This window comes from Eriocheir sinensis, unplaced genomic scaffold, assembly GCF_024679095.1.
Source record: "Eriocheir sinensis breed Jianghai 21 unplaced genomic scaffold, ASM2467909v1 Scaffold137, whole genome shotgun sequence".
NCBI classification, from domain to species: Eukaryota; Metazoa; Arthropoda; class Malacostraca; order Decapoda; family Varunidae; genus Eriocheir; species Eriocheir sinensis.
This window is the reverse complement of record NW_026110706.1, coordinates 83,483-98,503: the sequence shown is the minus strand read 5'-3', so window position 1 is coordinate 98,503 and position 15,021 is coordinate 83,483. Positions and strand designations below refer to the sequence as shown.

The 15,021-nt window shown below is 43.1% G+C and overlaps 1 protein-coding gene across 1 annotated transcript; it reads left to right on the top strand.

Moving 5' to 3' along the window:
- Nucleotides 1–12,447: 12,447 nt before the first annotated feature.
- On the top strand, nucleotides 12,448–14,794 carry LOC126989898 (uncharacterized). Its single transcript, XM_050848514.1, has 2 exons — nucleotides 12,448–12,491; nucleotides 13,013–14,794. The coding sequence occupies exon 2, from the start codon at nucleotides 13,161–13,163 to the stop codon at nucleotides 14,340–14,342; it is 1,182 nt and encodes a 393-aa protein (XP_050704471.1). The 5' UTR covers nucleotides 12,448–12,491; nucleotides 13,013–13,160; the 3' UTR covers nucleotides 14,343–14,794.
- The last annotated feature ends 227 nt before the right edge of the window (nucleotides 14,795–15,021 follow it).

Below are 15,021 nucleotides of genomic sequence, written 5' to 3'. Positions count from 1 at the left end.
ATATTGAGGAGCAGATGAAAGCACATCGATATTGAAGAGCAGATGAAAGCACCTCGATATTGAGGAGCAGATGAAAGCAACTTGATATTCAGGAAGAGATATAAGCACCTTGATATTGAGGAGCAGATGAAAGCACCTTGATATTGAGAAGCAGATGTAAACAGCTCCATATTGAGGAGCAGATGAAAGCAACTCTATATTGAGGAGCAGATGATAGCACCTCGATATTGAGGAGCAGGTGAGAGCACCTTGATATTGAAGAGCAGATGTAAACACCTCCATATAAAGGAGAAGATGAAAGCACCTCGATTTTGAGGAGCAGATGAAAGCACCTTGATATTGAGGAATCAGATGAAAGCATATCGATATTGGGGAGCAGATGAAAGCACATTGATATTGAGGAATCAGATGAAAGCTTATCGATATTGGGGAACAGATGATAGCACCTCTATAATGATGAGAAGAGGAGAGCACCTCGTTATTGAGGAGCAGATGAAAGCACCTTCATATTGAGGAGCAGATGAAAGCACCTTGATATTGAGGAGCAGATGAAAGAACCTCGATATTGAGGAGCAGATAAAAATAACTCGATATTGAGGAGCAGGTGAAAGCACATCGATATAGAGGAGCATATGAAAGCACATTGATATTGAAGAGCAGATGAAAGCACCTCGATATTGAGGAGCAGATGAAAGCACCTTGATATTGAGAAGATGAGAGCATCTTGAAATAGAGGAGCAGATGAAAGCGCCACGATATTAAGGAGCAGATGAAAGCACCTTGATATTGAGGAGCAGATGAAAGCACCTCGATACTGAGGAGCAGATGAAAGCACCTGGTTATTGAGCAGCAGACGAAAGCACCTCGATATTGAGGAGTAGATGAAAGCACCTCGATATTGAGGAGTACATAAAAGCACCTCGATATTGAGTACCAAGTGAAAGCACATCGAAATTGGGGAGTAGATGAAAGCACCTCGATATTGAGGAGTAGATAAAAGCACCTCGATATTGAGTACCAAGTGAAAGCACTTCGATACTGGGGAACAGCTGAAAGCACCTTGATATTGAGGAGCAGGTGAAAGTACCTCGATATTGAGAAGCAGGTGAAAGCACATCGATACTAAGAAGCAGGTGAAAGCACATCGATATTGAGGAGCAGGTGAAAGCACATCGATATTGAGAAGCAGGTGAAAGCACATCGATACTGAGAAGCAGGTGAAAGCACATCGATATTGAGGAGCAGGTGAAAGCACATCGATATTGAGAAGCAGGTGAAAGCAAATCGATATTGAGGAGCAGGTGAAGGCAAATCGATATTGAGAAGCAGGTGAAAGCAAATCGATATTGAGGAGCAGGTGAAGGCAAATCGATATTGAGGAGCAGGTGAAAGCAATTCGATGTTGAGGAGCAGGTGAAGGCAAATCGATATTGAGGAGCAGGTAAAGGCAAATCGATATTGAGGAGCAGGTGAAGGCAAATCGATGTTGAGGAGCAGGTGAAGGCAAATCGATGTTGAGGAGCAGGTGAAGGCAAATCGATATTGAGGAGCAGGTGAAGGCAAATCGATGTTGAGGACCCTGTGAAAACAAATCGATATTGAGAAGCGGGTGAAAGTAAATCGATATTGAGAAGCAGGTGAAAGCACATCGATATTGAGGAGCAGATGAAAGCACCTCGATATTGAGGAGCAGGTGAAACCACCTCGATATTGAGGAGCAGATGAAAGCCACTCGATATTGAGAAGCAGGTGAAAGCACATCGATATTGAGGAGCAGATGAAAGCCATTCGATATTGAGGAGCAGGTGAAACCACCTCGATATTGAGGAGCAGATAAAAGCCACTCGATATTGAGGAGCAGGTGAAACAACCTCGATAGTGAGGAGCAGATGAAAGCACCTCAATATTGAGAAGCAGATGAAAGCAAATCGATATTGAGGAGAAGGTGAAAGCATATCGAAATAAAGGAGCAGTTGAAAGCACATATATATTGAGGAGCATGTGAAAGCACCTTGATATTGAGGAGCAGATGAAAGCACCTTGATATTGATGTGCAGATGAAAGCACCTTGATATTGAGGAGCAGATAAAAGCACCTTGAAACTGAGCAGCAGGTGAAAGCATATCTGTATTGTGGGACGGATGAAAGCACCTTCATATTGAGAAACATATGAAAGCACCTTGATATTGAGGACCAGGTGAAAGCACATCGATATTGAGGAGCAGGTGAAAGCACATCTATATTGAGGGACAGGTGAAAGCTCCTTGACATTGAGGAACTAATGAAAGCACCTCGATATTGAGGAGCAAGTGAAAGCACCTTGTTATTGAGGAGGAGATGAAAGCACCTTGATTTTGAGGAACACATGATAGCACCTCTATATTGAGGAGCAGATGAAAGCACCTCCATATTGAGGAACAGATGAAAGCACCTCGATATTGAGGAGCAGATGAAAGCACCTTGTTATTGAGGAGGAGATGAAAGCACCTCTATATTCAGGAACACATGATAGCACCTCTATATTGAGGAGCAGATGAAAGCACCTCGAAATTGAGGAGCAGATGATACCACCTCGATATTGAGGAGCAGATGAAAGCACATCGATATTGAGGAGCAGATGAAAGCACCTCGTTATTGATGAGCAGATGAAAGCACCTCGATATTGATGAGCAGATGAAAGCACCTCGATATTGAGGAGCAGATGAAAGAACCTCGATAATGAGGAGCAGATGAAAGAACCTCGATATTGAGGAGCAGATGAAAGCACATCCATATTAAGGAGCAGAAGAAAGCACCTTGATATTGAGTAGCAGAAGAAAGCACCTTGATATTGAGTAGCAGAAGAAAGCACCTTGATATTGAACAGCAGATGAAAGCACCTTGATATTGAGGAGCAGATGAAAGCATCTCTATATTATGGAGCAGATGAATGCACATCGATATTGAGGAGCAGATGAAAGCACCTTGATATTGAGGAGCAGAAGAAAACACCTTGATATTGAGGAGCAGATGAAAGCATATCTATATTATGGAGCAGATGAAAGCATCTCTATATTATGGAGCAGATGAAGGCACATCGATATTGAGGAGCAGGGGAAAGCACCTCGATATTGAGGAGCAGGTGAAAGAACGTCGATATTGAGGAGCAGTTGAAAGCATATCAATATTGAGGAGCAGGTGAAAGCACATCTATATTGAAGAACAGGTGAAAGCACCTTGATATTGAGGAACAAATGAAAGCACCTCGATATTAAGGAGTAAGTGAAAGCACATCGATATTGAGGAGCAGATGAAAGCACCTTGATATTGAGAAGCAGATGAAAGTACCTCGATATTGAGGAGCAAATGAAAGCACCTTGATATTGAGGAGCATATGATAGCACCTTGATATTGAGGAGCAGATGACAGCACCTCGATATTGAGGAGCAGATGAAAGTACCTTGATATTGAGGAGCAGATGATAGCACCTTGATATGGAGGAGCAGATGATAGCACCTTGATATTGAGGAGCAGATGATAGCACCTTGATATTGAGGAGCAGATGATAGCACCTTGATATTAAGGAGCAGATGATAGCACTTTGATATTAAGGAGCAGATGATAGCACCTTGATATTGAGGAGCAGATGATAGCACCTTGATATTGAGAAGATGAGAGCATCTTGAAATAGAGGAGCAGATGAAAGCGCCACGATATTAAGGAGCAGATGAAAGCACCTTGATATTGAGGAGCAGATGAAAGCACCTCGATACTGAGGAGCAGATGAAAGCACCTGGTTATTGAGCAGCAGACGAAAGCACCTCGATATTGAGGAGTAGATGAAAGCACCTCGATATTGAGGAGTACATAAAAGCACCTCGATATTGAGTACCAAGTGAAAGCACATCGAAATTGGGGAGTAGATGAAAGCACCTCGATATTGAGGAGTAGATAAAAGCACCTCGATATTGAGTACCAAGTGAAAGCACTTTGATATTGGGGAACAGCTGAAAGCACCTTGATATTGAGGAGCAGGTGAAAGTACCTCGATATTGAGAAGCAGGTGAAAGCACATCGATACTGAGAAGCAGGTGAAAGCACATCGATATTGAGGAGCAGGTGAAAGCACATCGATATTGAGAAGCAGGTGAAAGCACATCGATATTGAGAAGCAGGTGAAAGCACATCGATATTGAGGAGCAGGTGAAAGCACATCGATATTGAGGAGCAGATGAAAGCACCTCGATATTGAGGAGCAGGTGAAACCACCTCGATATTGAGGAGCAGATGAAAGCCACTCGATATTGAGGAGCAGGTGAAAGCACATCGATATTGAGGAGCAGATGAAAGCCACTCGATATTGAGAAGCAGGTGAAACCACCTCGATATTGAGGAGCAGATGAAAGCCACTCGATATTGAGAAGCAGGTGAAAGCACATCGATATTGAGGAGCAGATGAAAGCCACTCGATATTGAGGAGCAGGTGAAACCACCTCGATATTGAGGAGCAGATAAAAGCCACTCGATATTGAGGAGCAGGTGAAACAACCTCGATAGTGAGGAGCAGATGAAAGCACCTCAATATTGAGAAGCAGATGAAAGCAAATCGATATTGAGGAGAAGGTGAAAGCATATCGAAATAAAGGAGCAGTTGAAAGCACATATATATTGAGGAGCATGTGAAAGCACCTTGATATTGAGGAGCAGATGAAAGCACCTTGATATTGATGTACAGATGAAAGCACCTTGATATTGAGGAGCAGATAAAAGCACCTTGAAACTGAGCAGCAGGAGAAAGCATATCTGTATTGTGGGACGGATGAAAGCACCTTCATATTGAGAAACATATGAAAGCACCTTGATATTGAGGACCAGGTGAAAGCACATCGATATTGAGGAGCAGGTGAAAGCACCTCTATATTGAGGGACAGGTGAAAGCTCCTTGACATTGAGGAACTAATGAAAGCACCTCGATATTTAGGAGCAAGTGAAAGCACCTTGTTATTGAGAAGGAGATGAAAGCACCTTGATTTTCAGGAACACATGATAGCACCTCTATATTGAGGAGCAAATGAAAGCACCTCCATATTGAGAAACAGATGAAAGCACCTCGATATTGAGGAGCAGATGAAAGCACCTTGTTATTGAGGAGGAGATGAAAGCACCTCTATATTCAGGAACACATGATAGCACCTCTATATTGAGGAGCAGATGAAAGCACCTTGAAATTGAGGAGCAGATGATACCACCTCGATATTGAGGAGCAGATGAAAGCACATCGATATTGAGGAGCAGATAAAAGCACCTCGTTATTGATGAGCAGATGAAAGCACCTCGATATTGATGAGCAGATGAAAGCACCTCGATATTGAGGAGCAGAAGAAAGAACCTCGATAACGAGGAGCAGATGAAAGAACCTCGATATTGAGGAGCAGATGAAAGCACATCCATATTAAGGAGCAGAAGAAAGCACCTTGATATTGAGTAGCAGAAGAAAGCACCTTGATATTGAGTAGCAGAAGAAAGCACGTTGATATTGAACAGCAGATGAAAGCACCTTGATATTGAGGAGCAGATGAAAGCATCTCTATATTATGGAGCAGAAGAATGCACATCGATATTGAGGAGCAGATGAAAGCACATTGATATTGAGGAGCAGAAGAAAACACCTTGATATTGAGGAGCAGATGAAAGCATATCTATATTATGGAGCAGATGAAAGCATCTCTATATTATGGAGCAGATGAAGGCACATCGATATTGAGGAGCAGGGGAAAGCACCTCGATATTGAGGAGCAGGTGAAAGAACGTCGATATTGAGGAGCAGTAGAAAGCATATCAATATTGAGGAGCAGGTGAAAGCACATCTATATTGAGGAACAGGTGAAAGCACCTTGATATTGAGGAACAAATGAAAGCACCTCGATATTAAGGAGTAAGTGAAAGCACATCGATATTGAGGAGCAGATGAAAGCACCTTGATATTGAGGAGCAGATGAAAGTACCTCGATATTAAGGAGCAAATGAAAGCACCTTGATATTGAGGAGCATATGATAGCACCTTGATATTGAGGAGCAGATGACAGCACCTTGATATTGAGGAGCAGATGAAAGTACCTTGATATTGAGGAGCAGATGATAGCACCTTGATATGGAGGAGCAGATGATAGCACCTTGATATTGAGGAGCAGATGATAGCACCTTGATATTGAGGAGCAGATGATAGCACCTTGATATTGAGGAGCAGATGATAGCACCTTGATATTGAGGAGCAGATGATAGCACCTTGATATTGAGGAGCAGATGAAAGCACCTTGATATTGAGGAGCAGATGATAGCACCTTGATATTGAGGAGCAGGTAATAGCACCTTGATATGGAGGAGCAGATGATAGCACCTTGATATTGAGGAGCAGATGAAAGCACCTTGATATTGAGGAGCAGATGATAGCACCTTTATATTGAGGAGCAGATGATAGCACCTTGATATTGAGGAGCAGATGAAAGCACCTCCATATTGAGGAGCAGATGAAAGCACCTCGATATTGAGGAGCAGATGAAAGCACCTCGATATAGAGGAGCAGACGAAAGCACCTCGATATTGAGAAGATGAAAGCACATCGATATTGAGGAGCAGATGAAAGCACCTTGATATTGAGGGAAAGAAGAAAGCACATTGATATTGAGAAGCAGTTGTAAACAGCTCCATATTGAGTGGCAGATGATAGCACCTCGATATTGAGGAGCAGATGATAGCACCTCGATATTGAGGAGTAGGTGAATGCACCTTGATATTGAAGAGCAGGTAAAAGAATATCAATATTGGGCAGCAGATGATAGCACCTCGATATTAAGGAGAAGATGAAAGCACCTCGATATTGAGGAGAAGATGAAAGCGCCTCGATATTTAGAAGATTAAAGCACCTCGATATTAAACAGCAGATGAAAGCAACTCGATATTGAGGAGCAGGTGAAAGCACCTCGATATTGAAGAGCAGGTGAAAGCACCTCCATATTGAGGAGCAGATAAAAGCACCTTAATATTAAGGAGCAGATGAAAGCACTTCGATATTGAGGAGCAGGTGAAAGCACATCGATATTGAGGAGCAAATGAAAGCACCTCGATATTCAGGAGCAGATAAAAGTACCTCGATATTGAGGAGCAAATGAAAGCACCTTGATATTAAGGAGCAGATGAAAGCACCTTGATATAGAGGAGCATATGAAAGCACCTCGATATTGAGGAGCAGATGAAAGCACCTCGATATTCAGGAGCAGATAAAAGTACCTCGATATTGAGGAACAGATGAAAGCACCTCGATATTGAGCAGCAGACGAAAGCACCTTGATATTAAGGAGCAGATAATAGGACCTCGGTATTGAGGAACAGATGAAAGCACATTGAAATTGAGGAGCAGATGAAAGCAATTCGATATTGAGGAGCAGATGAAAGCACCTTGATATTGAGGAGCAAATGAAAGCAACTTGATATTTAGGATCAGATGAAAGCAGCTCTATATTGAGGAGCAGGTGAAAGCACGTGGATATTGAGGAGCAGATGAAAGCACCTTGATATTGAGGAGCAAATGAAAGCACCTTGATATTTAGGATCAGATGAAAGCAGCTCTATATTGAGGAGCAGGTGAAAGCACATGGATATAGAGGAGCAGATGAAAGCACCTTGATATTGAGGAGCAGAAGAAAGCACCATGATATTTAGTAGCAGATGAAAGCAGCTCTATATTGAGGAGCAGGTGAAAGCACATGGATATTGAGGAGCAGATGAAAGCACCTTGATATTGAGGAGGAGATGAAAGAACCTTGATATTGAGGAACAGATGAAAGCACCTTGATATAGAGGAGCAGATGAAAGCGCCACGATATTAAGGAGCAAATGAAAGCACCTCGATATTGAGCAGCAGACTAAAGCACCTCGATATTGAGGAGCAGATGATTCCACAATCTTTAGGAGCAGGTGAAATCACATCGATATTGAGGAGCAGGTGAAAGCACCTCGATATTGAGTAGCAGATGAAAGCACCTTGATATTGAGGAGCTGATGAAAGCACCTTGATATTAAGGAGCAGATGAAAGCACCTTGATATAGAGGAACAGATGAAAGCACCTTGATATTCAGGAGCAGATGAAAGCACCTTGATATTGAGGAGCAGATGAAAGCGCCTCGATATTGAGGAGCAGATGAAAGCACCTTGATATTGAGTAGCAGATGAAAGCACCTCTATATTGAGGAGCAGATGAAAGCACCTCGATATTGAGGAGCAGATGAAAGCACCTCAATATTGAGGAACAGATGAAAGCACCTCGATATTGAGCAGCAGATGAAAGCACCTCGATATTGAGGAGCAGATGAAAGTACGTCGATATTGAGGAGCAGATGAAAGCACCTCGATATTGAGGAGCAGATGAAAGCACCTCGATATTGAGGAGCAGATGAAAGCACCTCAATATTGAGGAACAGATGAAAGCACCTCGATATTGAGCAGCAGATGAAAGCACCTCAATATTGAGGAACAGATGAAAACACCTTGATATTGAGCAGCAGATGAAAGCACCAGGATATTGAGGAGCAGATGAAATTACGTCGATATTGAGCAGCAGATAAAAGCACCTCGATATTGAAGAGCAGAAGAAAGCACCTCGATATTAAGTAGCACATGATAGCACCTCGGTATTGAGGAAGAGATGAAAGCACTTTGATATTGAGGAGCACATGCTAGAACCTCGATATTGAGGAAGAGATGAAAGCACCTTGATATTGAGGAGCAGATGAAAGCACCTCGATATTGAGGAGCAGATGAAAGCACCTCGATATTGAGGGTCAGATGAAAGCACCTTGATATTGAGGAGCAGATGAAAGCACCTTGATATTGAGGAGCAGATGAAAGCACATCGATATTGAGGAGCAGATGAAAGCACCTCGATATTGAGGAACAGATGAAAGGACCTCGATATTGAGGAGCAGATGAAAGCACCTTGATATTGAGGAGCAGATGAATTATGATCATTAAACCACCATGTTTCTTTATTTAATATAATAATAATAAATATAATGATAATAATAATAATAATAATAATAATAATAATAATAATAATAATAATAATATAAATAATAAAAATAGTAATAATAATAATAATAATAATAATAATAATAATAATAATAATAATAATAATAATAATAATAATAATAATAATACTTATAATAAAAATAAAAATAATTATTATTATTAGCAAATGAAAGCACCTTGATATTGAGGAGCAGATACAAGAAACTCGATATTGATGAGCAGATGAAAGCACCTTCAAATTGAGGAGCAGATGAAAGCAAATCGATATTGAGGAGCAGATGAGAGCGCCTTGATATTGAAGAGCAGAAGAAAGCACCTTGATATTGAGGAGCAGATGAAAGCACCTCGATATTGAGGAGCAGATGAAAGCACCTTGATATTGAAGAGCAGATGAAAGCACCTTGATATTGAGGAACAGATGAAAGCACCTTGATATTGAGGAGCAGATGAAAGCACCTTGATATTGAGGAGCAGATTAAAGCACATCGATATTAAGGAGCAGATGAAACTACATTGATATTGAGAAGCATATTAAAGCACCTTGATATTGAGGAGCAGAAGAAAGCACCTTGATATTGAGGAGCAGATATAAACAGCTCCATATTGAGTAGCAGATGAAAGCACCTCGATATTGAGGAGCAGATGATAGCACCTCGATATTAACCCTAGAACACTAACCTTAGAAAAAGTCACACCACTACTAACCATGAGTACATCATACCCGATTTTGAAAAAAAAAAAATAAAGTTAAATGTAAAGTTTTAATGGAATAAAGTTACATGAAGGGACTTCAAACTTTGTATCTTGACTTAACATTAAGAAGAACTGAAAAACGTATTGTTTTGGTATGAAAATCAGGTACTGAAAAATGTTATTAAAAATAGGAGAAATGTTCAAAAATTTCAAAAAAAAAATTTCATAAAAAAAATTATCATCCGATGGCTTCCAAACTTCTTGTATGGCCTCCCAGGTCCTGTGATCCACTGCACAGGTGATCACTAAAAAAGTACGTAAACAATATCATAGGGACATGTACAACACCCTGTATCACCAACCATGGGTATGCCGCACCCGAATGTAGGCCTACAACAAAGGTGAGCAGAGAGAGCGAGACAACGTGACCTTCCCCTACACTGTCAAGCGGGCACATGAAGCTACTGAGGAGGTGGGTACCCTCAGAGCACCGGAACCATACACAATGGCAATGACGTCATTCGCTTCGGGTACCTCATACCCATGGTTAGCGTTCTAGGGTTAAGGAGCAGATGAGAGCACCTTGATATTAAGGAGCAGATGAAAGCACATCGATATTGGGGAGCAGATGATAGCACCTCAATAATGATGAGCAGATGAAAGCACATCGAAACTGAGGAGAAGATGAAAGCACCTCGATATTAAAGAGCAGGTGAAAGCACATCGATATTGGGGAGCAGGTGAAAGCACCTCGATATTAAGGAGCAGGTGAAAGCACCTCGATATTGAGGTGGAGATGAAAGCACCTTGATATTGAGGAGCAGATGAAAGCACATCGATATTGAAGAGCAGATGAAAGCACCTCGATATTGAGGAGCAGATGAAAGCACCTTGATATTCAGGAAGAGATAAAAGCACCTTGATATTGAGGAGCAGATGAAAGCACCTTGATATTGAGAAGCAGATGTAAACAGCTCCATATTGAGGAGCAGATGAAAGCAAATCGATATTGAGGAGCAGGTGAAGGCAAATCGATATTGAGGAGCAGGTGAAAGCAATTCAATGTTGAGGAGTAGGTGAAGGCAAATCGATTTTGAGGAGCAGGTAAAGGCAAATCGATATTGAGGAGCAGGTGAAGGCAAATCGATGTTGAGGAGCAGGTGAAGGCAAATCGATGTTGAGGAGCAGGTGAAGGCAAATCGATATTGAGGAGCAGGTGAAGGCAAATCGATATTGAGGACCCGGTGAAAGCAAATCGATGTTGAAGACCCTGTGAAAACAAATCGATATTGAGAAGCGGGTGAAAGTAAATCGATATTGAGAAGCAGGTGAAAGCACATCGATATTGAGGAGCAGATGAAAGCACCTCGATATTAAGGAGCAGATGAAAGCACTTCAAAATTAAGAAGCAGGTGAAAGTACCTCGATATTGAGAAGCAGGTGAAAGCAAATCGATATTAAGAAGCAGGTGAAAGCACATCGATATTGAGGAGCAGATGAAAGCCACTCGATATTGAGGAGCAGGTGAAACCACCTCGATATTGAGGAGCAGATGAAAGCCACTCGATATTGAGAAGCAGGTGAAACAACCTCGATAGTGAGGAGCAGATGAAAGCACCTCAATATTGAGAAGCAGGTGAAAGCAAATCGATATTGAGGAGAAGGTGAAAGCATATCGAAATAAAGGAGCAGTTGAAAGCACATATATATTGAGGAGCAGGTGAAAGCACCTTGATATTGAGGAGCAGATGAAAGCACCTTGATATTGATGTGCAGATGAAAGCACCTTGATATTGAGGAGCAGATAAAAGCACCTTGAAACTGAGCAGCAGGTGAAAGCATATCTGTATTGTGGGACGGATGAAAGCACCTTCATATTGAGAAACATATGAAAGCACCTTGATATTGAGGACCAGGTGAAAGCACATCGATATTGAGGAGCAGGTGAAAGCACATGTAAACATGTAAATATTAATCCTAAATATCTATCCGTTTCCACTTCTTCTCCCTCTATCTGTATAAATCCTTTTGTGACTAGGCAACCTCATGAACGAAAGATGACGCACATAGCTTGTGCGGCTGCCGAGGGCAGTCATCATTTCGTCTCGATAGAGTTCACATCACACGCTCCGTGTAAGCCACAAAACCAGTAAAAAGACAAGTTAAGCAAGGACTTTAACTCCAAACCTGCTAAACTTATATTGGTGGCAGCGGTTACAAAGCGATTACAAAGCGATTACAAAGCGATTACAAAGGATTTAGCATCAAATAATACTGTCCTACACAAAGTGCCTCAAATTCCGTGGTGACTCCGTTGGCAACGACTCAGTGAACCAGTGTGAACTCAAGCACAACCTCTCTACAATTACGGGATTACTACACTCCCTATGAGACGACTACAAGCCCCATAGCTCGTACTTGCACCTACAAAAGAGGTCACCACCTACGTTGTATCACCAAAACAACAATCTGTGCCACCACTCAGCAAACGTCCGTGACCAGTCTACCCAAAAATCCCACCTCACTTAACGGGATTAACCCCCTGCCGAACTCCCCCAACCCTGTATCTTCACAGTCACAAGAGGAGGAAGAGGAAGCCATATTAGTAGTGACGAGGTAGTAGCCGCGGCCAGGCAGCTCAATTCCAGTGCGTCGGCAGTCTGCGTCAGCGTGCCGTCAATCAAAAGATCGGCAACACCCACCCCCGGCTAGTGGAACACGCCGCACAATTTTGGTTTGTCACCTGAACTATCACTCAAGTAAGACGAAACGTTGTTCCATAATTTAGTACATGTACCGTCGAAACCCCCCACTTCAAATAACATTCTCACCCTCGTCTCCCATTCTCCAATAAATTAACCTAATATAATCGCCACTTCATTTGTTCTTAATCCCTTACACGGATTACATTTAAATTCCTATCCCTACTCTCTTGTAATCCATACCGTTCGCCTTCAGCGCTCCTCCCCTCCCCGTTCACCAGCCCTACCCCTCTTTAGCCTGCGGCAGCCACGCCTTGCTGATCCCAGTGATATGTGTCGCCATCTGCACATCTGCTGATCCCAGTCATTTATGCCCTTGTACCGACCCACTCTTTCCTCAAGCGACCTCCCGACTGCTTCACACCCAAGGTATCTTACCATTTCCTTACGTTTTACCTACGAATCTTCCTATAAACTTCCCTTTAATCTTACTTAAAATTTCCCTTCCTATAATTTTCCTTATATACGTCCTAATATCTCCCCTACATTACAGCTTGTGCCGGAGAGCAGAGAGAAGTGAGTTAACCCACATCTCCTGCGTCCCAGTCTCCCCCCTCACCATACATCAGCCATACCATCATGCTCTGGTCTCCTTACAAATGCATCGGACACAGCTAAGTGACTCCCCCGTCTAACTCCCCATGTCCCAGGATCGAAAATTGGAAGAGGCTCTATCCTCTGCCTTCAGCGGTTTAACGATTGATACTCCCCATCACACAGTCCTCCGTTCAGGAGCTGCTTATCCAAAACCTATTCCCCCAGCACCCCCATTACCTCCTGCAAAGAAGCTCCCCTCAGACTTCTCACCAGAGCTTTCCCAGACTACTTCTTCCCAGACAGAACAGCACCAAAGTGACCCAACCATGAGTGACAAACCTCAAAACGTCATTTTAAGGGGCGAGGATAAAAATCCAAAATATACGGGCTCAGAGGAGACCGGCCCCGACCTCCTAACTCACCTGCAGAGGGTAGAGGATGCTTTTACCAAATTCCAATATACAAATGAAAAGGAGAAATTGGCCCACCTTTACGACAGCATCCACACGGGCCCTTGTCGGGCTCAATCCATTATAAAAAGTGACGCATTCAAGAAAGCCAAAACATATGATGAAGCGAAAGCAAATCTCATCAGCCATTTCGGCTCCACATGCAAACAGGGTGCCCTGTCAGTCTTGTTCCGCCTAGCGGCTACCTACCGTCCCAAAATAAAGGCTAATATTGCAGTGGATGACTGTTTAGGCGTCGCGGGTGGAGCCTTCACAGAGTTTGAAACCCAATTCCGTCACTCCCCGTGGACTACCGATGAGAAAATGAACCTTGAGGATGTGTGCCGCCTTTTCTCATACTTTGTCTTTCTCCTCAATTGCACGGAGACACTCTTCAAAGAGTTACAAAAGGAAGAACCCCTACCAAAAGGTAGAACCCTTTTCAACCACATCAGTCCCCTGTCGGGACGAGAGCCACCAACAGAACCCCCATCCTCAGCGGTGAGGGGTGTCAGATTTCAGAGGGGGCGTCCCCAAAGTCGCTCCCCGACCGGAGCTCAGACCCCTAGGAACCGCTCTGCCACACCCCGCGGCCGCCGCCCTTACACTAGAGGCAGGGGTCGCGGGCGTGGCTATAACACTCAATATTGTTACAACTGCAGAATCACAGGACACCATACACGTAATTGCTGGTACGGCAGCAACACCCAACAGTCAAATCAATATTGTTCCTACCATAAGACATCAGGCCATAACACCAAGGATTGCCGCGCGAGGCCCCGGGGAGGTATCTCGTCGGGGGAAGCCTCGCGCGCCACGTCTCCCGCAATAACATAGGCTCAGGTACAAAATCACACCAGGTGCGTGGTATTCATACAACACCCCTAACCCGCACACCTTTAAACAAACCAAGTACATCCACAGCTCATTTTGACATTGAAACCCAACCTACGGATGTTGAAACCACTACCATGAAACACCACCGCATTGCTCTTTATCCCCAATCCTCCCTTGCCATGACTGTCCCTGCTAAGTGTAATGGTCGCCAAATTAGTGTTTTCATGGACACAGGGGCATGTCCCAATATCATAAACATCGGTACATTGCGTGCCTTACATGACGCAAAGACAACCTTGGTATTGGAACCTCCCTGCCTAAAATTAAGTGGACTAGATGACACATCATTTAAAGTAGTTGGACACACCCCCTTGTCTATCCAGTTGGCTAACTCCCTGTCCCCGATTACAGCCACCTTTCATGTGTGTCATGGTTTGACTATCCCAGGTGATATTCTTTGGGTTCTTCAATCTATGCGGGAACACTGCTTGTCCCTAGCTCCAGCAGAAGATTGTGTTTACCAACATGAAACACCAATTAGAACACTCACGGCCCCAAAGCCATTGTTGTGCACTTCTCCCTCCGCCGATGGAGAATATACTCATCTTTCTAGCGTGGCCCAGCGGTCACTGGTTGATAATTCATCTCCAGCAGTGCATGTTATTAAGGAACAAAGTGC